The sequence below is a fragment of the Protomyctophum parallelum genome (genome assembly GCF_964188405.1).
Source record: "Protomyctophum parallelum genome assembly, chromosome: 19".
NCBI lineage: Eukaryota > Metazoa > Chordata > Actinopteri > Myctophiformes > Myctophidae > Protomyctophum > Protomyctophum parallelum.
The window spans coordinates 15,453,604-15,481,401 of NC_139717.1; the positions used below are offsets into that span (position 1 = coordinate 15,453,604).

General features: G+C 44.2%; 1 protein-coding gene across 6 annotated transcripts in view; it reads right to left on the reverse strand.

Moving 5' to 3' along the window:
* Positions 1 to 2,365: 2,365 nt before the first annotated feature.
* sash1a (SAM and SH3 domain containing 1a) overlaps positions 2,366 to 27,798 on the reverse strand; it is a 250,806-nt gene continuing 225,373 nt past the window's right edge. For all 6 annotated transcript variants that reach the window (XM_083790744.1, XM_083790740.1, XM_083790739.1 and 3 more), the window contains 10 exons: positions 27,638 to 27,712; positions 26,551 to 26,694; positions 25,109 to 25,241; positions 23,239 to 23,408; positions 22,588 to 22,797; positions 16,574 to 16,724; positions 16,123 to 16,251; positions 10,921 to 11,978; positions 6,374 to 6,505; positions 2,366 to 5,375 (listed from right to left, as the gene is read on the reverse strand). In XM_083790744.1, the coding sequence (XP_083646870.1) occupies positions 5,112 to 5,375; positions 6,374 to 6,505; positions 10,921 to 11,978; positions 16,123 to 16,251; positions 16,574 to 16,724; positions 22,588 to 22,797; positions 23,239 to 23,408; positions 25,109 to 25,241; positions 26,551 to 26,694; positions 27,638 to 27,712 (2,466 nt within the window). In that variant the 3' untranslated portion in view covers positions 2,366 to 5,111. The remainder of the gene's footprint in view (positions 5,376 to 6,373; positions 6,506 to 10,920; positions 11,979 to 16,122; positions 16,252 to 16,573; positions 16,725 to 22,587; positions 22,798 to 23,238; positions 23,409 to 25,108; positions 25,242 to 26,550; positions 26,695 to 27,637; positions 27,713 to 27,798) is intronic.

Below are 27,798 nucleotides of genomic sequence, written 5' to 3' on the forward strand. Positions count from 1 at the left end.
ATGCTGAAGATGTAGCTGCCAGGTAAGAGGATGGCCAAAGACAAGGTTTAAGGATGCTGTGAGAGATGACATGAAGGTGGCAGGTCACAGAGGAAGATGTAGAAAACAAAACCAAAAGGGGTCCTCCCCTTTTCCCTGTGCGTGCACACACACACACACACACAGTATGGTAAAGTACAGTAACGTGCGGTACGGCATGGTACAGTATGATACCATAAGGTATGGTACAGTACAGTATGATGCCGTACAGTACAGTAAGGTACAGTATGATACCATACAGTAAGGTACAGTATGGTACAGTATGGTACCATGCAGTACGGTACAGTACAGTACAGTACAGTACAGTATTGTACAGTATGATACCATACAGTAAGGTACAGTATGGTACAGTATGGTACCATGCAGTACGGTACAGTACAGTACAGTACAGTACAGTATTGTACAGTATGATACCATACAGTAAGGTACGGTACGGTATGGTATCATACTGTACCTTACTGTACTGTACGGCATCATACTGTACTGTACCATACCTTATGGTATCATACTGTACCATGCCGTACCGCACGTTACTGTACTTTACAATACTGTACTGTAACATACTGTAGTGTACTGTACAGTACCGTGTGTGTGTGTGTGTGCACGCACAGGGAAAAGGGGAGGACCCCTTTTGGTTTTGTTTTCTACATCTTCCTCTGTGACCTGCCACCTTCATGTCATCTCTCACAGCATCCTTAAACCTCGTCTTTGGCCATCCTCTTACCTGGCAGCTACATCTTCAGCATCCTTCTCCCAATGTACCCTCATCCCTCCTTTTCACATGTCTAAACCATCTCAACCTCACCTCTCTTGCTTTATCCCCAAACCTTCTAACCTGGGCTGATCCTCTAATTTAGTCATTTCTGATCAAGTCCTTCCTTTTCACTCTTAATGAGAAGCATAGCATCCTTAATTCTGCCACCTCCAGCTGTGCCTCCTTTTCATCAGTGCCACCGTTTCCAACCGTACGGCAAATAACTCCTGACACATATGTCCCATATTCTCAATACACTGGCTTCACTTGCTAGAACATTTCCATCTCTATACTCACCTTAACCTGTTACACTACTGTCTACTGTTTGGTCAATTGGTACAAATAATTTTCTCCCTCCCTCACCATCTCTCTTTGCACTTACTGTACATCTCATATACTTTATCTTAGCCCTGACCACTTCTTAGCCCACACCACCTGACATCACATCTCTCTCTTCTTACCCATCATCTAAAAAAAACCCCAATGGGCATTGCCCATTGACATATATTCAAGTCTGTGTGTGTCTGTACATCTGTAATCCATGTAACCCGAGAACCGTTTGCCCCACTGACTTCACCGAATTCGACACACACGTTCCACACACACACACAGGGAGTGCAGTGCCCGGTCTCGAGTTGGTCGGACCAACGGTTGTCCAGAACTGCCACAAAAGGCCCTTTTCATTTGGCGGCCATCTTGAAAAATGGTGGCCATTTAGTTTTTTCAAGTGGACAACGAGAGAGTAGGTTCTGAAGTAGGTTGTGTACCAAATTTGGTGCTTGTACCATCAAGTGAACGATTCTTATGATATATTGACTTACCTCCACTATGGGGTTGCCATAGCAATGAATTGGCTCATTTGGGCCATGGACAGAGTCTTTTGTACAATGGGCTTATTCACACAGCACATATGGTGCTGTTGTTGTTTTGCTCATGCCCATGTATTTTGTTTATATAAAGAAAACAAATCATGAAAATATATAGTAAAAGCGACTAAAGAATCATAATCGAATTATTGAAAAATGACATTAACATCAATAATTCAATGACAGGATGATCCCTAATGGTCAAAACAATATCAGAAATTAATTTTAAGAGTCAGATTTAGTTGAAATAGACTTATTGTTCCTGTTCTTACTCCTAAAAATGGACAAGTTATGGCCAAGGTCTGTGGAATAGCAAAATGACCTTGACTATGACCTTTCAAGGTCAAAATCACCCCAAATCATCAAAACAATATCAGAAATGAATTCCACACACCACAATTAGTCAAAATGAATGTATTACATGTGCTTAAACACTAAAAAACAAAAAGGTTGGATTTTCATCATAGCCGATGGCGGCCATTTTTGATGTGGCCATTGCGCCATTCGTGGCACTATGGCGGACAAGCACCTCATTGATCTTTCATGTCTAGGGACCCATTGACTTAGTTCAAGTGAGAAATTCCCCCAACACCAAATTGCGATAGGGTCTACAGGCAGGTACTGGACTATGTGTGTGTGCGTGTGTGTGCCTGCTCACATGCAAGTGTGAATGCAAAAAGATGAGCTAAAAGCCACTAAATGGCAAGAATGTCTTTTATTATATTTCAGAATGACAAATAGTTATGGACATTACTTTGTTGTTTCAATACACAAGCAAATCTTTATGGACAATCATTAGCTAGATGAAACCAAATAAAATAATTTGTACACTCACTTATTTTACAATACATACTGTTGCTTCTTACTGGCTAAAGCAATATGCATTATGCAGGAAGGTATTGCTATTCATATAGTACAGCTAATTACAGTTGATATGAAAAGAAAGCCAAAAAATAAGTTATTTAAATACCAATTACATATACAGAATGTGCAACCTTTGTTAAGCATTTCATATATGTAATTAAGAATTTAGTTTTGAAAGACTGCAAAAAACAAACTGGAAGTGAGTAATCGGGGAAATCTAGGTTAATTTGTGAATGTATCATGATTATTAACATTTGTACACTGACTTGGCATCGGGAACTCAATACTAAAATAAAATACCAGCATGACCAATTCAAACCCTTTACAATACCTGACAACAAACGTCCACATATGGACCTCTGAACAAAAGTTAGCCAATTCTGCCTATAAAACAGCTAGATTTACCTTCTAAAGTGCATATACAGTGTCTGTATTTTCATTCTTTACAAAATACATCTTCAAGGTTGAGTCTTTTTTTTAACCAACGACCTTCCCGCCTCCCCCCTCTATCATTCTAGCTAACCCAGAGCACCACTTTGATTGAAGAGGAAAAAAGGCATCAAACAGCAATCGAGTGTCCACTGCAAAAGCATCCTCAAAATGTACCAATACTCAATCTTATGTTTTTAAAACTCCAAACCCAGGGAATAAGACTTAATTTCAGTTCAAACAAAGTTTACTTTCTTCTTTAGAACTCCACACACCAATGGATATTTTAAGCTTTAAATGATAAAACATTCACAAAAAAAGAGAAAATAAATTTGGTTCAGACAGTGTCTGGCCTAGAAATGTAGCGCCGTGTTAACGGGGATGACCCAAAATGAAATTCTCAACCTATAACTGCCATGTTGTGTCCCCTTATGGAAGGGAAGCGTTTTTTTTTTTACCCCATCACTTCACTTTTTGTTTTCTAGATTTTTATTCCAACAGTGTCTACACATTTTGAGAGGACAGTGTCAAAGCTACACATTATTATTGTCTATACTTTGTAAACTTTGTAAAAAGGTGACCTATATTTGATGGTGGACCAAGAACATTCCAAAAGGCTCATTATCCATCAACATATCAAAAGTATTGGTGAACATACGCAAAATTAGACATGTAATATAAATTCTGGAATGTGATTGCTGTCTCTGGAATATACAGTAGGCCAATTTCTGTATTCTGTGTCGACCTCAGTGGGTAGGATCGTGTGTGTTTATGTGTGTGCTAGTCAGAAAGTGTGCCAATGTGTTTGTATTGACACTTAGTTCGTTGAAAATATCTTATTTTTGTTGTATGAGTTGACCATTCTTTTAAGTACATGGGGTGTGATGTCTGTATCTGATGTCTACCTCCACAAGTACAGAAACCACATCACTCTAATTTGCAGATACTGCAGTGTGGATCCGTGTGCAAGTGTCTGTTAGTTTGTGTTTTTCATAACATCTCAGTTTTTCCTCAAACACCGGACACATTCAAAATATTCAGGCATGGGGCACAGTCGAGCCTCGGTTACAGGGTCCATATTGACAAATGCTCGGTATTTAGAACACAATATGTTCAGTTTACTGTAGATATTATACTGTAATGGTAAGGCAATATAAGATGTGCCTGCCTCCCTCCCCGTAGTTTACTATTGAAGAAACACACAGCTTCCTGTCAGGCTCCAAATATTGAAAAATGACATGCATCAAAACTGCTGTGAAACTGGACAAACGATCTGAAATATAAAATAGCTTCTCTGACCGAGACCTGGCCTCAAAATAAGGCTGTAACATTCACAAGGCAAAAAACACATTGCATTTTAACGTAAACTCATTTTAAAATTAGAATATATGTATATTACAGAAACATGATATAAAATAAGACATTTAACATTTCAAAACAACCGGTTATTCATCGTTTGAGTTATGCGTTTAAGTTCATTAAGCACCCAAATATTGACAGAATTCTGTCGCTGTAGAAAATATTAATCAGTTAGCGTTAAAGAATTCAAAGTGATAAGGAAACCACTTTGGCCACGCTACATCTTTAAGACCTGTGGGTAATTTTTGTTTCACACAAGAGTTTAAAACGAAGCATTTATGAAACACAGAAAAACATTGATGAACAGTCTTTCTTTATAAAAAAGAAGATAAAAGAAAAAATGTCCGACCTAGAAAAGAGTGTGCTATATTCCTCAAAGGCAGTTCCAAGTCTTGTGTTTAATTTTAAGACCATTATTGGGATGTTTTACAAATGGAAGCCATTCCACGGAGCAAGTCTAGAGTCTTAAAAGGCATATGATATCTGGTCGTGGCGTTAGGAGAAAACTCCAAAAAGCCGTAAACTTTTAAGAAAGGGAAGAAAGAGCAACAGAGTGAGAGAGAGAGAGAGAGAGATGGAGAGAACGAGCAAGGTATCTCGACACTTACTACTGTAAGTAGAGTGTGATGTCAGTTTCTCTACTGTCCAATCACAAGTCTTGACAGGTGCAAGAGGAAGTTGTGCTGTGGCCACTTGCACGGTCATTCAGTCCTGTGGCCAGTTTGCTCTCGACCACCCACAAATCAGTCAGCATCGACTAACCAGGCAAAACCTGCAACCCATACATTCCATCAGCGCGGTTATGATGACTGTGTGTCTCTTTGTGCGGTGAGCGAGCGCGCCTCGTTCACCAGTCGGCGGGCATGTCTTTGATCGTGCACCCCGGCTTCCCGCGCGCTGCTCTCCGTGAGCGACGCCACGCGGCCCAGCGTGTCGCATCCCGCCGAAGCCAGGGACGCGGCGTACATGGGCAGGCCGATGGAGACCAGCCAATCGGAGACCGTGTGGATGGTCCCCGGAGACGCCGGCTTCCGACACATCTCGGTCAAACCTCCAGAGGGGATCTGAGGAACAACGAATAGACCACTCAAAATTATGTCATGTTATACAATGTGTTTAACCCATTTTGGGCGCAAACCCCTTTTGGTGTTTTAAGCATTATTAGCCCTTACCCGTAGTGAAATACTTGCCTTAATTCATTATTAATTTACAATTTGTTAAATTGGGAAAATTATACCATATTATTATGGTCAATGCCTGTGTGAAAAGTGGGAGTCATTGGTGCAGGCAGTGAGGAGCTACGGCAGTCACAGTGACACACAGACAGACACACATTCAGACATTGTCAGAATTATAGTATGATGATATAGTATGATGATGATGATGATGATGATGATGATGTTATACTTTAGCTATTGAAAAATAGCAGATCTACAAGCTCATAGGTCTGCTATTTTCTTTTATCGTAAAAATGTAGTGCAAATCTTTGAATATATATTCTTTCAGAGCGAACGTTTTGAACTCAAATCTTTGCTTCTGAGGGGTTCCTGGAATAACATATTTTCAGATGGGGGTCGGTGGCCAATTACATATAATTTTTGGGGTCCTTGACAAGAAATATTGAGCACCACTGATATAGAAACATAGGTAGTTATGATAAAGGGGGAGGGGTTAGCAGAGGGGTTGATTGGGCCTTTTGACTCAAAAGCCAAATTCTAATACCCAAACTCTCGGCCACTCGCTCACTCACACTCAGTCACTCCAGCATGGCAAAATTATGGTGAAATTGGTGACCTGCCGAAATATGTTACCATCTTGTGGACTTCATACAACCGCAATGATTTACATTCAGACACTGACATTATGTGACTACAAGATATTTCAGCAGGTCACAAATTTCACTGTAACACCACCATTCTGGATTGAACGAGTGTGAGTGAGCGAGTGGCCGAGATTTTGGATATTGGAATTTGGCTAAAGGCATTCAGCTTTCAGGAAGATACCAATAATACACAGGGAAGACACATTTCAATATTCGAACCACTCCAGCGTGCAGACTTACAGCCATGCGGTGCTGTTTACGGAGCTCCTTGACGCGCAGCTGGTCCATGGTAGACGCCACATCTTTGACAGGCTGTTCTAGGTCCTCCGAGTAGCGCTGAACCAGGGCCTGGGGGATAGCACAGCGGCCATGCTGGACAGAAGGAAAGAGACACACACACACACATAGATAATGAGAACATGGTAATAGTAGTGCAGGAATGCAGACTGAAAAAAATAAGGACATCTTGATGAAAAAAACCAAAAACACAAGCATGCATGCACACACACACACTCACACATCTCCAGCGACTCCCGGTTACAAGAGTTGGGTGCACAAAAACAAAACACCACAGACACTGACCCCAGTGGAAAGAATTTCCTCCTTGAGAACAAATAAACTATCTACAGTACTATATCCTGTGTATATGTATACCGGTATGTACTATATATCCTGGGGGGTGGTGGGGAGGGGGGGGGACAGCGAAACAAAATGCTAAAAAGCAACAGAGATCTTAACAAAGGAGGTCTTGCCTGTTGCGGAAACCAACAAGGTCTATGAAATCACAGATCAACTACACAAAATGTCTTTAAGACCAGAGACAGGTTTGTTGACAGAGCACATGTTTTATATTGTAACATGAGTTGGATTAACACAGAGGAGCCTCTTTTATTTTATGTGCTCATTGTGGACATTATGAGGCATGAGAAGCTCAGATGTGGATGTTTATGGGCGAGTGAAGCAAACTAATAATCTCATATTACAAGCCAAAGCACAGAGGAACTATGGGCTGGGAGAAGAGCACAGTATCCACCAGCAGAGACAGAGAGATATGAAGAGGGTGAGACTATAATAAAACTGTCTTGTTTTAAAAACCAAGGGGGAGTAAAATGTGAGTCGGAGCAACATACATGGCCAATAAGATGTCGAAATATGATTGAAAACAACAACATTTTGAGTAGGGCCTGTGAGAGACAAAATGTTGAATAGAGCTGCTGCGAGATCTTTGGATCCCGTGACGATTCAGATTTTGGAGAATCCTGGCCCGCCATTTACCCGATATTTTGACAATGTTTTGTCATAAAGTGCTACATTTTTTAATCAAAGCATGTCCTATAATAATTACATGCCCGCAAATATGGCAGGTTGAAAGTGGTAAAAAATCGGGACACATCGGTTGCATAATAATAATAATAATGGTCAAATATCAGCTGTTTTGAGTAGTGGCAGTGAAAGGCAAAATATTTAACCCAATAATATTTAGTAGATCCTCTCCTAAAATAGTAAAAAATAAAATAAAATAGAAAAAAGTTAAATCCTTCCTACATTCCTGTGCATTACATTCACAAACCGACCGTGGAGGGAGGAAGCCATGCAAGGCGCCAACCTGCTCAGTTAGGGATTCAGTGTCTTGCTCAAGGACACTTTGACAGTAACCCAGGGGGAGCCAGGGATCCAACCGAGAACATTCAGGGCTCCATTTTCGTCACCGCTAAACCCCTTACCCCTAAACTTCTTTGCCTTTTTTTTGTTTTTACTATTTTGAAAAACATTTTTGAACAGTTCAACTAGCCAATCTACATTGACATGTTGTGAACTTGTAGACAGATTTCAACTATTCAAAAATGTTTTGCAAAATAGTAAAAAAATAAGTTTAGGGATAAGGGGTTTAGCAGTGACGAAAATGGAGCCCATATGATTCCCAAGTGGCCCCGCTAGTCACTGCCACCCCTATGGGGGCAGGGTGCCTTTTTCTCCACCCCTATTTTCTTGCAGTTCCTTCCCCTTCCCATCCCCCCCATCCTAGACACCTGGAGCCATGGCTGATATCCAGCCGGCTTGGTCAAACAGACCTGGAGGTCTGGAGGCCAAGAAGGAATGGTTGGGGGAGGGTACTTGGAGGAAGGTATGGGGAGCTGGTCATACAGCCAGTCAGACACCTGACCTGCCGTCCTCCCTACCAGGATAACGGGGCCCTTCAAAGGCCTCTCGCTGGTAGCCTACCACGTACGTTGGATCAGTGCACTTTATGATGTGGTTTCAGTCTCTCATTAGGTCCTGTTCTGCGCTGTATGTACACACACGGCTCGCTTTAATGCCAATTAAGCTGCCACAAAAGAAGGGGGAGAAATGGACTTCAAAGACTGTCAACATTGTACCACGAGGTTGCTGTATGGCCAGTAGTCATATATCTATCTACTGCATGGGTTTTCAACAGGTGGTCCGTGGACCACTGGTGGTCCGTGAAGGTGTTGCATGTGGAAAGTGAAGATTTGTATTTGAATTTATTGTATTGACCACAAGTTGAGAAACAATGCAGTAAATAATCTGGTGACAAATGATGACGCATCGATGTTGTCAGTTACTGGGAAGACAGATGTCAAGAACTTCCACAGAAAAGTGAGTTAGATTCTCAAGGGAAACCGTACCAGATTGCCTGGTTGAGTCAGTTTGAGTCATTATAAGGAAATGTGCCCATAATGAATCGCAAGTGTCTGCTTACTGAGTCATAGAATAAGTTACAATGAACAGCAACATGAGTTTAATATGGAAGGTTAATTTCTTTCCCCCACACCACGACCATATCCCCCCTCCCAACACAACAATGGTCCCCAGGTTGATTCTCAGTCAGGGTGGTGGTCCCCAGGTTGATTCTCAGTCAGGGTGGTGGTCCCCAGGTTGATTCTCAGTCAGGGTGGTGGTCCCCAGGTTGATTCTCAGTCAGGGTGGTGGTCCCCAGGTTGATTCTCAGTCAGGGTGGTGGTCCACAGGTTGATTCTCAGTCAGGGTGGTGGTCCCTGGTTCATACTCAGTTGAAAACCCCTGATCTACTGTATACATTTTGCACCAAGTCTCTGTGTGTGTGTACGTACGTACGTACGTACGTACGTACGTACGTACGTACGTACGTACGTACGTACGTACGTCTGTAATCCACGTAACTCGAAAACCGCTGGCCCCACCGACTTCAAATTTGACACACGCGCTAGCCGGTTGACCAGAACCAGCACAAAAGCTTCTTCCTGGGCTTGGACCTGATCACCCCTATATCTCCATATATGGAGCTGGCCTGTTCTGACATCACAATGCATGTTGTTCTGACATCACAATGGTGTTCTGACTTCTGCATAGACAGTTAGACACCATATTAGGGCATGCCTGACAAAGAACTCCATATATGGGCATAAAAGGGACACAGACCTAATAACTGGGTGGGGCATGCATTTCCAACTTGCATCGTTCCAAGTAGGCCAGTGCCCAACAGGCAACGCTCTAGTAATACTCAAGTGGTAGTACGTACTAGTGTGCCTCTCCACTAGTAGGAATCCAGCTGGGCTGTGAAGTTGTGAACACAATTTCTTACTATAATCTCTAGATAGTGTGTGTGTGTGTGTGTGTGTGTGTGTGTGTGTGTGTGTGTGTGTGTCACGGTAAAGGGGCCCAGTCTGGGGTCTGGCCCGTGGCTGCATACTTAACTAGCGCGCCTGCCTTCAGTGAGATTCAGCCCATAAACGTAACAGTCTGCACCGCACCATAGTAATACTCAGCCCACAGTCTCTTGTTCTGGCTGGTCTCTGTATTGTCGACGTAGACACGCCGCCGCATACACAAAAACACATTTGAATGAAAACAAACGGGCACACACACACACACACACACACACAAAACTCACTCTACTAGCCTATGTTGGAGCCAAATCTCTCCCAAAACAAGCCACTGATGAGCTACGAGAGACATTTTCCAGCTAAGCTACAATCAAATAATGACTTAGTCAAGTTAGGCATGTTATGATGTAGCCCCAGAAGCCCTGACGCCAAACAAAACATAACCATGGCTGTCTGGGATGTTCTCTGGAACTGTAGTTACTGTGAGAATGTGAGCGTATGCCTGTTCTTTATGGGCAGAACATGTTGTGGTTTTATAGAATTTCTTATCTCACTAGTCAACTCACAAGCCATGTTTACTGTTAAGTATGGATAGTTGTATGTGTGGTCCGTTGTACTAGTTGAGCAGTGCAAAGCATAAATGCAAAACTATTGTAATGAGGCTCTGTCTGCATATGTACAGAAACAGTATACAGTTCATTACAAATATGTATGTCCACAAACGTGCCCAACAGAGGGCACAAAAAATAAACTTGCTGGAACACAGCCATGCAGCTCAACTATGTACACCTCTACAGTTGGTTGCCTTGTGTCTCTGTTGCATTGTTCCCCTATAATAATGCATTGCACTCATGTGTGAGTAGTAGTCCAGTAGTCCTGAAAGTGTACATTGGTCTTAAGACATTTTTTTTTAAGGTAAACCACGCCAATGCAACTCATTGAGTTGCAAGGAGTTGCATTGGTGTGGTTGACCTTAAAAAATAATGTGTCCCGACCCGACCCTTGGGTGTGGGTAGGGCTGTAAAGGCACCAAGCTTATAAAGTGTCACATTTGTTTCAGGTTCTGATTCTAAAGGGGCAAAAATGTGTATTTAAACATTACCATGTTACTTCATTACGTTAAGAACGTATTATATAATGTTATTGGATACGCAATGGGGAGATTTGAACCGGCTGACTGACCTTGTCAGAGTAGGGCTCCTCTGTCAGATCGATGGCCTCCGTCTCCATCCTCTGCTCCAGGAGCGTGAGCAGGTCAGGACCCAACTTGGCATGAGACGCCTTCCTAGCGACCGCCACCTTGCCCCCCAGATCCGACAGCCAGGGCGGTGGCACAGCCGGAGAGGAACCTGGCTCCTCCCTGACGGGCGAGGCTGGCGAGGTGGAGGCACAGGGGCTAGCAGGGCTGCTGCTAGGGGCCTTGGTGGGTAGAGCCGGAGCACTGGGGCTCGGGCTCCTGCAGCTGCTACGGACGACCGGGCTGGCGGGATGGGAGCGGGTGACGGGGTAGTGGGTAGGGGAGGGAGTCGGGGAAGGCGAGGAAGGCAGGGAATGAGGTGGGTGACGTAGCCCGTTGGCCAGCCTCTCCTTGGACTTTTTGGCTGGAACGGGAGGAGGGACCGGAGGCTTTTTGGGATGAGTCCGAATGATCCTCTCCACACTGGTGTTAGATGGAGGAGGACTTGGCGTGAGACTGGATAATGACTCTGGGGGGGTGGGAGCAGGGGTGCTTGGACAGGGGGGGCGGAGGGGCAACTGGGAGGGCACAGGGGGGCGGTCCATCCTCCCCTTAGGGCTCACGGCGGGGGCTCCATTGTGACTCGGGGAGCCTCCATCTCCATGTCTCCTGACGGGGCTGCTGCTGTCCGCCGACTTTGATCCTCCCTTGGCGGGTTTGAGTTCCAGGCTGACGTCCTTCTTCTGGTCGAAGCACTGCTCCCAGCGGAGGTCTCCGAGGGAATGAAAGCGCTTCCACAGTCCAGCGGGCTGCGGGGATCCGTCCAAGTCCTCGCAGCTGCGGCTGGCCGGGATAGGGGACCGCCGGTGGGCCTTGCGCAGCCCGAGCAGGCTGAAGCCCTTCAGGGCGGGCTTGAGGAAGAAGCTTTTGGAGAACTTTGTGCGCTGGCTCTTGTTGCTCTGCTGCAGGGCCTCGGTAGAGAGGGTCATAGGGAGAGTGGGGTAGTCTGGGGACTGGAGGCCAGCGGAGGAGCGCCCAGAGCGGCAGGCTTTCTTGCTCTTACCTGCAACACATAACGTGTAAATGCTCAAGCTCACTTAAATATATGTATTAATGTTTTAATTAATAGCATTGACTGTTGTTGAAAATCATAAAACCCCTTCCTTCCTTCTTAAGTGATTGACAGACAGGGAGCAACTCGCCACACCCGTCTACGGTAACACGAAGTCTATAAACTGTAGACAGGTTCTGCCTCTGCTGTCATTTGGGCACACATCCTTTTAAAAAATGTAGTTATTGATTATGATAAATACGGTAAGTAAAGAGGAAGTAGGAGTAGGCTACTACAACTAAAGTAGTAACTGTTGAAAGTACAAAAAAGTCCACACACAAAAAAACAAACGCACAATCTACTCAACTAAAAGGTCTGCCAGAACAGCTCAGGGGTAACTGATGAATGAATCTTTAAGGGCAGGTTTTGATCTTTTTCTGTATCATTTGCAGAGTAATTGCCACTGGAAAGGACCTAACGCTCAATTCACACCAGCAGCGGCGGATCAGCTAGTTCACACAACGCCAAAATGCAATCAATTGGCCATGTCCGAGGTTATGAGTGACACCGGTCACTGTGTGTCAACGTGTGTCTGCTACCAAGGTGAAGATTTCAACTGGCAGCTCAACTTCTTTGCCTTTTTTCACAATTTTGAAAAAAAAAATTATAATAGTTAAAATAGCCAATCTACTGTACAAGCTCACAACGTTGATATAGACCAGCTAGTTGAACAATTTGTATAAATGTTTTTCTTTCTTTAGTACATTTTTATCCCACGACTTTTGCAACCCATCTTTTCACCCAGTATCAATTATCTAATGTAATCCTGGGCGCAACACTTCCTCTGCCAACCTGGGGGAGCAGCGGACTGACCTCATGCTATGCATGAGGAATCCAAGCTGCTTCTTTTCACCTATGACAGGGGAGTGTTTCCCCGGCCGGATGTAGCACGTGGAAGGAACACGTTATTCCTACCAGTTCCTTTCCCCTCCATCAGGCCGCGGCCCAGCTGGCCAGGGGGAGGTCGTTTAGAGACTACTTTATTACTGCATGTTTTTTGTGAGGGTACCTACCCTAGGCGACACGGGAAGAACATGCAAACTCCACACAGAAAGGCCCTTTCGCCAAATCCGTGGGTATGTGGTGAAGTATGTGGTGATAAAGTTTTTTTTCAAAATGGTAAAAAAAAAAAGGCAAGAAGTTTAGGCATAAGGGTTAGGGCACTGACAAAAATAGGGCCATATGTCTCCATAGACTTTTTATTAAAACTTGACACGTTCACAAAATGTGCCAGCATTGTTGTGACCTGCTGGTGTGAATTAAGAGTTTGATTAGTTATTGTCATATTATGAGGAATCCTGACTGAACATAATCTAGACACAAGGGGCTTCAAAAACATCACACCACAAGAAAGGGCCAAGATGACTTACCATCCATCTCCAGTCTTAAGTTATGAAGAGAAGGATGGAACACCATAAAAGTATGCCATGCCAAAGATTACGAATGAAGTGATGACAGAAATAGATGAAATGTTATTCATTGTCTCTCTCCTCAGCTGGCAGATGGTATTGGCACAAGTACTGCCTTTTGTCTGCAAAGGATCTTTAGGATGCTTCACAGCCAAAACAAATTAATCGCCTTGTACATTTTGGGATTTTATGTCGAATTCAAATATCGAGACTGCAGATTTAACATTGACGATCCTTTGCTCGTGTATTTTGTATGCAGTGCTGGCTGAGAAACGCATAACTATGCATCAAACAGTAATATAAAAAAAAAAGATTTCCCCTTTGCAGATACTCATTTGTATCATTATTGATATTATGGTGGAGCAAATCTAGCTTCATGTTCAATAGTAAAACGCATGTACTATAGACTTTCTTTGTGAGGTACAGGCATGCTGAATATAATGCGTTGCAACCTTAGCAAATAAATATTTATTTATTTTCCTCTGCAGTCGTGGCCATATTTATCTAGGAAGATCAGTCTAATGGATTACAGGCAATATTACAACTAGGATATACAACCGTCAGGGAATGGGGGATAAAGCAACGAATAAAACAATACTGGTGAAAGCATTTCCCCAGCACTTTCAAGACAATACACATTTTGTTAATTAAAATGTGTTATATTAAATCACCTGAACGTAGTAAACAAATGTACTACTGTGTGCATTTGAAAATGATTACGCTATTGATAGTTATTAGTTAGAGGGAAATACTATGTTCATGGCATGAGTCAAAAGAGCATCTATGATGAGCTACAGGGAAAGTGAACAGAGGCAGAAGAAAAGTTTATTAACAAAACCAGAACATTGTTCAGGGTTCTACAGTCACAGCACGCATGTGCTTACTAATTGAGGAGAACAAAGGAGAAGTCCAGGAAGGACATTCTGACACCTGGTGGGATTTAATTCCACGTCTCCTTCTCTGAATTTAAAACCACATCCCTCCGTTATGAATATAATTAGTTGCCACAAGCTCTGAGGCAACAGAGCCTCTAAAGACAAAAAAGCTTTTCCACAGCCAAACTGCATTCATCAGAATTAATCTGTGATCCAACATTAACATTAAAGCAATGTAGCATTATATTTTTATTGTGGTTGTTTTTTGGCGGTATATGTATGTGGTATAGGCTCTGTTTCTTTTTTATATATATATAATGTCTCAATAAATTATCGCACCAGAGCTACGAGTGTGTGGCAACTCAGAATGTCATTAAATAATTTACATGCTGTGTCATCATAGTACCGTAGAACCCAGAAATCATAAGCAGAATGTATGCTGCATGTTATGCAATTAGACTAGACCAGCTTTTAGTGGAATGGAAGGAAAAATAGACACAGAAAGAAAGAAGAGACATCAAATAAAGCGAGCAGGACCCGGGTCCTTCTGTTATAGAAGTGGTTTTTATTCCACAACTGAAATCTCTACTGTGGCAAAATTGCACAATTTACTGTTTGAACTGTATGACACACACACACATAGTACACACATAAAGGGGAACGCAGTGGTTAAAACTGGAACCCATTAGATGGAGAAAGAGAAGATAAGCTATGACAAAGCAATGGTTTATGAGTTGTGGAGCATTAACAGAAAGTCGTGTGTGTGGGCGGGACAGAAAGCAACCACACAATCGCTTCAGGGAACTCTGGCAAGTCTTCAAAATAAAATGGAAAAAAAGAAAAGAAAAATCCCAGGAATAAGACCTCAATATACTGCAATAATAAGGAAAAAAAAAAAAAGATAGAATGATTTTTATAATTTACAATCTATGCACAACGATTTAAAAAATAATTTCATCCAACAATTTTTTTAGGCACATTTGAGTATTTGTGCAACATGGTCACTGTAGAAGTAAACACAAGCAAAGTGACATATTGAAATGGTACGGACACAAAGAGATTTCAATGCCGTTTGTTTTGATTCGTCGCTAACTCAGTGGATATATTACCACCACAGCAAAACCAGTGTGTTCCCTGGCATGCTGCTTCATGGGCCCGGGTTCCAGGCTCAGACACCTAACAGCATATTAACAGAAATACTCTCTCGTGGGGCCTCCTCCTGGTATCGCTATACTAACTCCACCCCTATGGGTGGAGGAGGAGGTGGCCGTCTGGGTCCGTGATCGGAAAGCGAGCTTGTTCTCAACAGAACAGTTCTGTGCATAGGGGAGGGTCTCTGCCTTTGCACACAGGACTCCACCACTGTGGGGCGGACCGGGCCTAGCGGTCTGTGAGCCGGGTCCCTCTCGGCTATGACGGGGTGTCGGCACCGGTGACACAGAATGCCTACGAAAATGGAAAAGAGACGGGTGGAAAGAGTGGAGCGTGAAAGGACAGAAGGAAAAGAGAGCAAGGCGATAAAAGGCGGGAGGAGTTTCTCCCCACGGCACCGGGAGATGCCAAGAGGATGGTTGAGGGGAGAGCAGGGGGTGGATCTGGTCTGGTGACATGGCAGATAAGAGTTTGATTGGCAGGGACCAGTCCAGACGAGACGGTGAGATGGACTGGGTGTTAGAATGCTGAAGCATGGCAAGAGAGGTGGAAGCCCGTATCGGAAAACCAAGCGGGAATAGTCACAGTCACTGCATAGCGCTAGGCTAGGCCCAGGGGATTAGACCAAATTGGGCTAATGCTAGGCTAGGCTGTCATTACCATTCTCCAGATTCTCATTGCTCTCGTAGCAGCCGGAGTCACGCGGGGAGTCTCCCACCAGGCTGCGGCCCTCTGACAGCAGCTTCTCCTGGGAGCCCGACAGGCCGCTGCGCTCGGGATCACTGCTGCCTGGAAACGCACGGGGAGAAGACACGGGGGCAGGTCGTCACGTTATTATAGCGTCTTGTTTTACGACATCCGCTACAGGATTATAATACACCAAAAACACAATTACAAAACCTCATCTTCTCAATCGATAACTGAAATCTGCATGATAAGGCCAATAATGTAAACCTAAAGCCAAATTAAATGTCATATGTTCCATGGCTTATTCCATGCAAGTACAAATACCTTGCGCACACATGCGTGTGTGTGTGTGTGTGGTGTGCAGGTGTGTGCAACTGCGCATTAACGTATGTGAGAGGGGAGGCCACATGGAGAAGCCACTTACTGTCGTACTCCTGCAGCAGCTCCACGGCGGTGAGCAGCACGGCCCGGTGCTGCGGGTCTTTGATGTTCAGCTCGTCCAGGTCCTCCTCCTCCAGCAGCTTGAAGGTGTCCAGGTCCTCGTAGCCGTTGAACAGGAAGGTGGGCATGTGCTCCTGCAATGACGGGGCGGACACAAACCAGAGCGTTAGACCCAGTGAGCTCCCAAACTGGTTTTGAGGGGCGCCAGCCCCTCCTATACACAGGTTTAATGTTTGTCTTTATGGTTCAATGTTTGTTTTGCAGACGCATTGACAATGAAGGGACAATGTACGTCATAATGTGTCATTTACTTGTCTCTTTGTTGTTAATGGCGTTTGATTTTAAAGTTGCCAACACAAACGCCAACACAAAGTTTCAATTTTGTCACCATTACATCACCTGATCAACATGAGTTAGACTTTAATAAATTAGCGCCCTTCACTTCACACGGGTGTGATTTTTTTTTTTTTTGGTGGTGGGGAGGGATCTCTGTGTGGAACCTGCATTTCCAAGTAGCGGATTAAATACAATGCCTCTGGTGATACACCCGCCCCATATTTGCATACTGGTTCCTGATTGGTCCCTCACTACTTCGGATGGCAAACTACCAATGGCAAATTACAATACCCTGGGCCCTTACATCACCCTCTGGCAATGGAACTGTGGAGAAAAGCAGTGTGCTTGGATTTGGATTTTTGTGTCACCAGGCTGAGTAAGAAGCACAGTAGTGTACACAGTGTAATGTAACAGAATACAGGCTATAGAAACACAGAGGTGGGGTATATACAGTAAAGTACAGTACTCCTATACATCCGTTCTTCATGTACCATCCATGTTTTTTTACATCGACAATGAACCACATCTAAATATCTACTGGGTAAGCTGATATCTGGGCCACCATCCCAAGCTATTCTTGCTGTGACCAAAAGAGCAAATAGAACTTGAAGGACAAGCGTGGCAACATCAATGGTGGGAAAGTAGATGACTTAAGGTGGAGACAATTCTGTGAAAGCCACCGCACACGCGCACGCACGCACACGCACACACACACACACACACACATACACACACACACACAAGTCATTCCGCCCACAGCGCTTCGGCCAAGTAGTCATTGTACACGCCCAAAGAAGAAAAGAAAATCAGATTAAAAACATCTAGCTAGATGACACTGTCGTTCACTATCATCATCAGTGTGAATTGGTTTTGCACCCTCAGAATAGACGTTAGAACGCGTTCCTTCTGGAACCTTGGAGAAGGAACACACAGACAGCGTGTCACCAGCGAGACAGACCGGCAATTACACAACGGCACAGTGTGCGCTGTGGAGCAGCACGGTGCGTTCTACTGCTCTCTGTCTGGTTAGCATAATGAAGGGGCCAAACAAAAGGACCACCGGCTAACACAAACACACAGGCAGTGGTGGGGAAAAAGCACTCCCAATGTAGTAAAAAGTATCAATGTACTATCAATGTAGATATTATACTCCGTTACAAGTAGAAGTCCTGTATTCAAAACGTACCCAAGTAAAAGTACTAAAGTATCGGCATCAAAATGTACTTAAAGTAATAAAAGTAAAAGTGCTCATATTGCAGAATGTCCCATTTCACAAGTTAAAAATGTGGTAAAAAATATATTTTGAAAATCTCCAAAGTAACTAGTAAGTAAAGTTTTCAAATAAATGTAGTGGAGTAAAAGTACACATTTTGCCTCTGAGATGCAGTGGAGTAGAAGTAAAAGTATTGGAAATTGGAAAGACTCAAGTAAAGTACAAATACCTGTACTTAGGTACAGTACTTAAGTAAATATACTTAGTTACTTTACACCACTGCAAACAAAGGACCACGGGCTAACGCAAACAACGTCTCTTCCACAGCATCTCTCACCCTCCGGCCAAAAAAGGCGTCCAAACACACTACGAAACACAGCGACGGACAAATATGAACCGAAGCATGCAGAGGTTTACAAAGACAGACACAAAAGGGTGTGTGTGGTCATAATTGCAGACAGCGGCATGCCAAGGACATCCCACAAAGAGGGAGACGAGTGCATGGAAATCCTTCTCGGTATTCCAACATTTACAGCTCAACTGAAAGCTGAACCGTTAGGATGAGTAGACAAAGGCACCAATTAATCGAAGAATTAACGTGCTGTTGCTTCGGCTTTATACCCCCCAACTGTGTGATCATACTTATGGTGACTAGAATTTCGCGGGCCCGCTCATCCTAGCGCATCCTCGATTCATGGCAAATGGGAAGAAGGCAATAGCGGGAGGGCGATGCGAGTGCTGTACTGTACCCCTTTGTACTGTACTGCACTCCTTAGTATTGCACTGTACTGTAATGTTGTCCTCTGTACTGTACGGTACGGTACGGTATGGTACGGTACGGTACGGTACGTTACAGTACTGTACTGTTATTAGTGTTGTTATTATTATTGTTGTTGTTATTATTACATGGATTATTGTTCTGATGTGAGCTTGTTTGTAAATTAGTGAGTTTACAAAGAAGCTTATTGTTGTTATTATGATTATTATTAGTAGTATTGTTATTGTGACTGTTATTATTACATGGATTCCAAAATTGCTAAATATAAAAATATATATATTTTATTATTGACATTTTTACAAACAAATAAATAGGCTAGTTACAGTAGCTAAGCTGCCCACTTAAGCACCCTGACCACACCCAGCACAATGACATTAGCGCCCCTGGCTAGTTACAGTAGCTGCCCACTTAAGCACCCTGACCACTGCAACAATGATATTAGCACCCCATGCCCACCCCAAGGATGGCCTATAGGTGAGGAATGTTGTTTTTCCAGTTCTAGATGGGAGATCATTAAGATGCTGCTGCATCCTGTATTAAGATGCATCCTTACTTCCTTCCTTTCAAGCAATGGAATTTAATTGAATGCCTGTAAATGTACCATTGTTTTGTCTGTAACTATATACCCCCTTTGCCCCCCGTGGCGCCGGGCCTGCAAATCCAAAAGTAGTGTGAATATTTCCACAGCCTAATTACTAAAGGATAAACTATCAGTCTTCTCCGAAATCTGTCAATCTTTGACAACTCAGCACGTGTTGACAACGCATTGTAAAAGTAGTGTGAATATTTCCACAGCCTAATTACTAAAGGAGTGTGACTGTGGGGTGACAGACATACAGTCTGACATACAATAGGCTACACGTGTGCACAGTTAATAAACAATGACCTAATATGTCCAGAGTTCTTAAATTAACATAGTTGGATTTTAACAGAAAGACAATGCCATAAATCAGTCAAAGTGAGTGACAGACTCAACAGTAGCACACAGCATGCAAGGCAGCGATGCATGCATGCATTTCTCCAGCTGAGATTTAGTGTCTCCATCTCTCTCTGGAAGAGGTTGCACATGACCTATATACGGCCACACTGAGGCGCTCCAACACAAACACATGAAGCTTCAGCTGACACAAAACACCACCACGCTGTTTGTCCAAAACACACAATAACTCCTCTCCCACCGATGTCATGTGTTCATTTATCTTTAGCCATATAGACTCCATTTGACCCAAATCAACACCAATGCTAGCCTGTTTGTCCAAAACACACTATCTGCTCTCCACCTTTCTACTTCGCCACAACCTAATGTAGTAACAAATCTATTGTTGTAGATTGTGAGAAAGGGATGTCAGAAAGCCAAGCGTTGTCAGTTTACTCACAGCACAGCACAGCACCGTCACTCCTGTCAGCTAGGGTTGAGCTGCAGGGTTGAGCTGCTTAACGACGACACTGTCTGTCAGGCGTACTGACAAATATAGGACTAATATGTGCATGGAATGGATAGTGTGTGAGTCTGGGTTCAGCGCATCAACCCTTTTTTTTACGCGTAGCTTATAGTTTATCATCCGACCACAGGCAGTAATTAACTGAGCATTTACCTTTAAAAAGGTGACATTAACATTTTGATATTGATATTATTATTATAATGACATATTCTTCTTATATTGTATCCCCACTCTCAGTTTATTCAGCCCCCCGTCCTATCTCTCTCTCTCTCTCTCTCTCTCTCTCTCCCTCTGTGAGAAAGGGATGTCAGAAAGCCAAGCATTGTCAGTTTACTCACAGCACAGCACAGCACTGTCACTCCTGTCAGCTAGGGTTGAGCTGCAGGGTTGAGCTGCTTAACGACGACACTGTCTGTCAGGCGTACTGTAGTAAATATAGGACTAATATATGTGCATGGAATGGATAGTGTGTGAGTCTGGGTTCAGCGCATCAACCCAGCGCACACTCGCAATTGCGGCTGGAGGGCGACGCGACACACACACACACACACACACACACACACACACACACACACACACACACACACACACACACACACACACACACACACACACACACACACACACACACACACACACACACACACACACACACACACACACACAGGGCGATGTGTGGATAAATCACTGACAGTTGGGAAATGCGCACGCAAGCACAGAATGCACGGGCGTCGCCGCGTCGGGCGTGCAAACGATTAAGCACGCACAGGCAAATGTGTTCAGAAGTACAACGATTAAGCACGCACAGGCAAATGTTGTCAGAAGCATCTGTTTCGGTTTCGTTTGCACGACGGTTTCGTTCGGATGGCTGGGCTCTGTGCTGCTAGTGCTGCTATGGAGCAGTGTAGAGTAGGCGTGGCGCAGGCTGCCTTAGAAGGGCGCGTTCACGATATTGAGGGGTAAGAAACCATCCCGGTCACGTGGTTCATGTAACGCGTGTCACTGTGAAGGACTGGCCAGTCTGGTCCCAACATGACGATTTTGACGTAGGCTGTTGAGCTTGCGCAACAACAGCGTGTTTCACAAAAGTAATATTTGTAAAGTAAATAAGACATTTGAGTGAATGCAATGTAGCCTATATGTATTCTGGGAGCGTGCAGAAATTATTTTGCATAGAGAGATGTGTGGTAAAAGTGTGGTTCTGTCGGAGAAAGAGTACGGATAAAGGCAGATAAACGGCCATGTGCTTATGTACCCCCTGTCTATTGGGTAGCAGGATATGTTGTTTGTTGACGAAATTAGCCGTCATGCAAGCTTACGCAGTATTTTTTTAAATGGCAGGTGATACGCGGATAATCCAATCAATCAATTAAAATTAAATCGCCGTGCTCCACGGAATGGCAGAGCATGTTTAGTCTAGCCATCCCACTCCTAGACTCCTAGGCGGTGACTGTGATGAAGGAGAACGCTTTGATGCACATCTAAACTTCCACTCTGCTTGTGGTCTCAGACCTTCTAATAAAAGACTCTAGGACGTCACCCGGTGACGTAACATCAATACCTGGCCGTGGTGCTGCTGCTCTGTCCTCGACTGGTGGCAGACTAGCCTCTAGGTCTTTAATCTCAGCACTCAAGAGATAAAACAGGACTGGCTGGTCGTGTGGGAGGAGATGTTATGAAGTGCACGGCTACATGTAGGTTTAATTGAAAGACACAGCGACTTGTTACGATCTTGGGTGTGTGGGTGATAATGTTTATGCGTGATGTCAAACATCGTATGTTGTTTTGCGACCAGAACGTGTGCTGGCCCCGGGATCACTTTATGTATCTACGTACAACATGTACTTATGCCTGTATATAAGTGTTTTTTTTAGACCAGACCTGGGTGAAATATAATTTATAGTTATACATAACAAGTTTGCTTTAGCCCATCTACTTGTCAAAAGGGTAATCTGCCACAGAATTCAGACAACCACTCGAGATTATTCTAAGATTCTCCAGGTTTAGTAGTGTCGAAGTGTCCTTGAGTAAGACACTGATCCCCAACCACTCCCCGGTGCTGAATTAAGAGTATCCACTTCTCCTAATAGTTCGGATGGGTAAAGTTCCAGATACAGTATGTGCAAAATACCCCAACAACAACAACACCCCACCATCCTCTCCTCTAGCAGCGTGCAACAAGCATTTAGGGATTTACTATTATGCATCATTTCTGGTTGTTCACAGACCTTGAGATTGATGCGATCCAGCAGGTCCTCCACGGAGGTGGGCTTGGGTTGTCTGCCCTTCCTCCTCCTCCTCACGGGCCTCTTGGGCTTCTCCTCTTCGTCGCTCAGCACGTCCACGTAGATGAACTTGAAGGTGCCCACCTTGTTGTTGAGCAGGCCCATCCACGTCCCCATGGGCGGCTTGCTGATGATGTCGATCACATCGCCACGCTGCAGGACCAAGGAGATGTGAGCAGGACAAAAGACAAGACTGATTGCTACTCAAGAAGACTTCCTGCTTGGCACGAGGTATAGAGAGTTTTCAACAGAGAAACTTAATAAGAAACACGGTTGTTTCCTTAGAAATGCCATTGAGCACTTGTCGTCGACGGCAGGTCGGGGAAAGTCTCAGACATGAAAATGTTTGCGCTCAAGAGTATATACACCGTGGGCCCTATCTTGCACCACCCCTTATCCCTTATCCCTAAACTTATTTGTCATTTCTTTTACTATTTTGAAAAACATTTTAAAATAGTTCAACTAGCCGACCCACATCGACACGTTGTGGGCTTGTAGATCGGCTATTTGAACTATTTAAAAAAGATCTACTCGCTACAATAAAGCTGCCTCTGCTTCCGATTGTGACGGGTCGTATTGATAAAGCGAGCTTACCTTCAGCTTGAGGGAGTCGGAGTCGTAGGGGCTGGGGGTGAAGTCGGTGTGGACGCGGGCACGGCCACAGAACGGACCCCTGTAGGCTGGCTCCTCGTCGTCACCGTCCTCCGACTTCACACTCTCCCTGTTGCTGGCCGACGAGTCTGTGGTGCTGACTGTCTGACCGCCTACACACACACACACACACACACACACACACACACACACACACACACACACACACTTTACTTGAGTATTTCCAATTTTCAATCATTTTACTTCCACTACACCTCGGATCCAAATATCCAAATATCAATCAGTTGGAAACTTTGGGTACTGGTTACTTTGTAGATTTTGATCATAATCACAAAACATAAGTCAAGCGCGTCAGCACAATTTCGGCCATTTGAAAGTAGCCGATCTACAAGCTCACAATGTGTCGCAACAGAGTATTTCTGCATGGCAGTATTGATACTTTCACTTAAGTAAAAAAAAATGACTCTCCCTGGAATCGAATGGGCTCGTCGAAGCAATGTACATGGATGACTGAAAAAAGTTAAATGAATTGCCCTTCTATGCACACTAGTGCACCAATTTAAAATGTAGCAGTCGAATGACCGACCATTTAGTGCCAGTCGTTTGTGGTTATTGGGGCTGAGATGAAATATGAGCGCAGCAAGTGGATCATTCATCATAGTCTCCAGGATGAGAGGAGGCTGTAATCACGGCACTAGTTGGAATGAGAGACCATCTAATCATAACTGTCTGTCTGCCTGTCTGTCTGTCTGTCTGTGAGAAGGTGTAAGTGTGCGACTATGCGCGCACACTTGCGTGTGTGTGTGTGTGTGACACGTGTGCGAGTGTGTGTGTGGCTCAGCAGCCTTATCAGTCAAGCAGGCTACATTTTCACAAACTTTACCCTGAACTCATATTATTACACAGCGTGACTTTGTACAAGCTTCGGTGAGTTTTAATGACATTCTGACAACTTGGGAGACCAGAAAAGTAGTGATCACACTGAAACAGGCCCTGTTGGTGACTAGATGTTAATTATCACGGGGGGCATTGCACGTGTCTTTGTGATAATAACGTGGAGCCGTATTCACATTTGGAATTCATGTCATTTTACTACCACTTGAGCCAGTGGTGATTTCGCCGACGAATACTATGACGAAAAATGTTCGTCGACTACCTTTTTTCACTGACGAAAACTAAATGGAAAACTAAGCTATGAGGACTAAAACGAATATATTGACAATTTTGTCAACAAATTAAAAAAAATACTAAAATGTTAGGAAGGGACTGAAAATAGCCAATGTACAACATATCAATGCATCGCTCGCTGCGACTCGTTATGATCTTGTAGATCGGCTATTTTTAGCATGTCATTACGAGGGCATCAAGGGCATTTTAGTTGACTAAATCAACTGTAGATTTAGCCGACTAAAATCTTATGATATTTAGTGGGAAAAAGGGAAGAGGCTAGTAAAGGCCTATTCATACTAGATAGTGGTTAAGTCACATGTCCATGGAAAATGTGAGCAAAATAGAAGGTGATTGCTTGCATGTGGTGAGAGCTCCATCTAGTGTTCCACCATGTGTACTGTCAACATCAGGCTCCCCAAAACAGGGCTTGTGAAAATATATAATAACCACATAAGCCCGATACGTGATTGAAGAGAGTCCCTCAGGGCTCAAGATTTCTTTTTTTTAGACTAAATCAACTGTAGTTGTACGGTACATTATATTTAATCAACTAAAACTAGACTAAAAACTAAAACATTTCAGATGACTGAAAGGTGACTAAATGGAACTTTATTCATAAAGACCATGACTAGAAACTCCAAAATCAAAAAGCTGCTGTCAGTAAAACAGTGTCGTCACTTACTCATGGAACTCTGTCCACTGAGGGAGCTCCTCAGGCTCTCCACGGAGCCCCCGGCCTTGAGCTTGGGCTTCTCCAGGGAGTCGGTGTCCGGCTGGGGAGACTGAGGGGAACCAGGAGCCGCGTCTGGGCTGGACTGGAAGGCAGGAAGGAGAGGGGCGAGAGGGAGACACCAGGGGGACATTGAAGAGGAGGAGGAACATAGGGTGAAAAGGAAGAAAGAAATGTAGAATTCATTAGCCCGCCCATCATCACTCAGGAAAACATTTTTTTGCTCACATAACGGCACATTTCAGTGAACCACTAGGTGTCACTGTGGCTTACAAAATAATAATCAGCACATTATGGCATGGCAGTTAATGTTTTGCTTTGCTCTGGCAGCTGAGACTCGTTTGGATGATTTGGGCGTTGAGTGACGACTGCCGAGGCCACCGCAAGGCGCAATGAGGGAGAGTGTGTGTTTGGATATCAGGGCAATGTCACACTTTGAGTGGGGGAAGGGCGAGGCCACGAGAACGAGAAACCAAATGCCAAGAAAAGTGGCCAATGCACTTATGGAGAGACGCATTTACTGTATACTGTAGTGTACTGTACACACAATGTGTTTGTGCAGCAGACAGACACACAGGACAAGTAAGACGCGCAAACGCGTGAAGCGAACGCAGCTTGTGTGTGTGTGGTTGTGTGTGTGTGTGTGTGTGTGTGTGTGTGTGTGTGTGTGTGTTACAGCTGCGCCCTGTGTGTGTGTGTGTGTGTGTGTGTGTGTGTGTGTGTGTGTGTGCTACAGCTGCGCCCTCTGGTGGCGGGCGGGTGGTGTAACAGCGTGACACTTGGCGTGACACACACACACACAGACATTTAGCCCTTGCTGTCATAGTAAGTGGCTCACTGCGTTCGCAATAACAGAGGGACACAGACAAGCGGACAGCGCAAGAACACTAAAGTCTCATAAAATCAAGTCTCCCTTTCTTAAGAGATTGCCCAGGGGAGGCTTGCATCACTCCATGATCTCAGAATCCAACACACACTCCACCCTGCACACCATGGGCCCAGGGAGAGACCAGTCTAAAGTGAGGACAGCTGAGTGTGTGTGTGTGTGTGTGTGTGTGTGTGTGTGTGTGTGTGTGTGTGTCAACATTTTGCGAAACATCTGTACGCGTGTGTCCACACTCGCGTTTAAGTGCTCCATGTTTACTCTGTAGCTAACACAAATACACTCCCACCCACTCACAGGCTGAGAGCCCGTTGGACTGAACAGAAGACGTGGCATCCAGTGAGAAACATCCTGTGAAATGTTTGGAGTCTCAACAACAGCTCTAATGTCTGCTACATTGCTACATTCACAGCAGCGAGCATTCTGCTCGCTGCTGTGAAATGTGGGGAAATTAAATGCAACCGCTGCATAGACGTTCAGTTCAGCAAACCAACGGCAAAACATTATTTACCTGCTCGGACAAGGAGCTGCTGTATTTCTTCGACATGCGTTTCCGCATGGTCTCCTTGACCGACTTGACCTTCTTGCCCAGCGAGATACGAGACGTGGCGGGGGACTTGACCACCTCTCTGTATATGGCCTCCTGCTCTTTATGCTGACAGGGGGGGTAACAAGGGGGGATAAAATAACATTCGGGAGAGGGGAAGAAAGATGACGTGACAACAGAGGGGATGGAACACAATGACGAGGGTTAAAGGGACACTTGGAACACTTTCCTGGGGGTCTTTATGTGTGTAATATGTGGTTTTAGATATTTTAGATTTTAGCAGTGAGCCCAGTGTCTCTGATGTCATGGACACTGGGCTCACTTATTGGACTACAATTTCCATAATGCTTTGGTGCACTGCTCCTCCTTGTGGATAGGGGTATACGGCTGTCTTACTGAGACAACATGTAGTCCAGGACGTAAGTGAGCCCAATGTCCATGACATCAGGCTCACTGCTAAAAGCAGAGTTATTAAGCCGTATTTCAAATATAGAGTTAGCTAGTCGATCTGCAATCTCACAATCATGTCAGATGCATAATTCCCCCCCCCCCCCCCCCCCCCCCAGTGTTAAATAGCTCTATATTTAACTGGTCAATGTTTTGTTGCTTCACTTTCAATTTCACATGGTTATGCTCTATCTATCCTGTCCTTTGTGAATTCCCTCTCCGGATTAGAGAAAGATTTGTATGCTGAACTAAAAATTTATTTTCTACGACAGAGCTGGAAAGGAGAGACCCCTATTACAGAACAAACACTACAACACATGACATCATCTTCATCATACCCGGAAGTTCTGGCCTTAACAGCCCATACATCCAAACAGAAAAGTCCTATCTGGTTGTATTAAACAACATTAAACTGTGCCATACACTTTGCCATTATGCATGAGCATACCCTCTATAATAACTATCAGACTATAGAGTTTTATGGCTTTGGTTTCAACAAAAGACCATCACTTTTACTGCACCGTTAAATCATTAAAACAGGGACAGGTCAAAAGTTCCAAGAGGAAAATGGAAATGCTGTGTAAGCTTAGAGTACAGTACTTACGTTGGGCTCCGAGCCTGCGTTGACCACATGCAGCGAACGGTTGGACAGGTCAAATCCTCCGAAACTGCACGTCCTCTGGAGGGGGGGTCAAAAGACAAATCAAGGGGGTCAGCCTCAGAAGCAACCGAGCCAAACTAAATGACATCAATTAAAACGCCCAC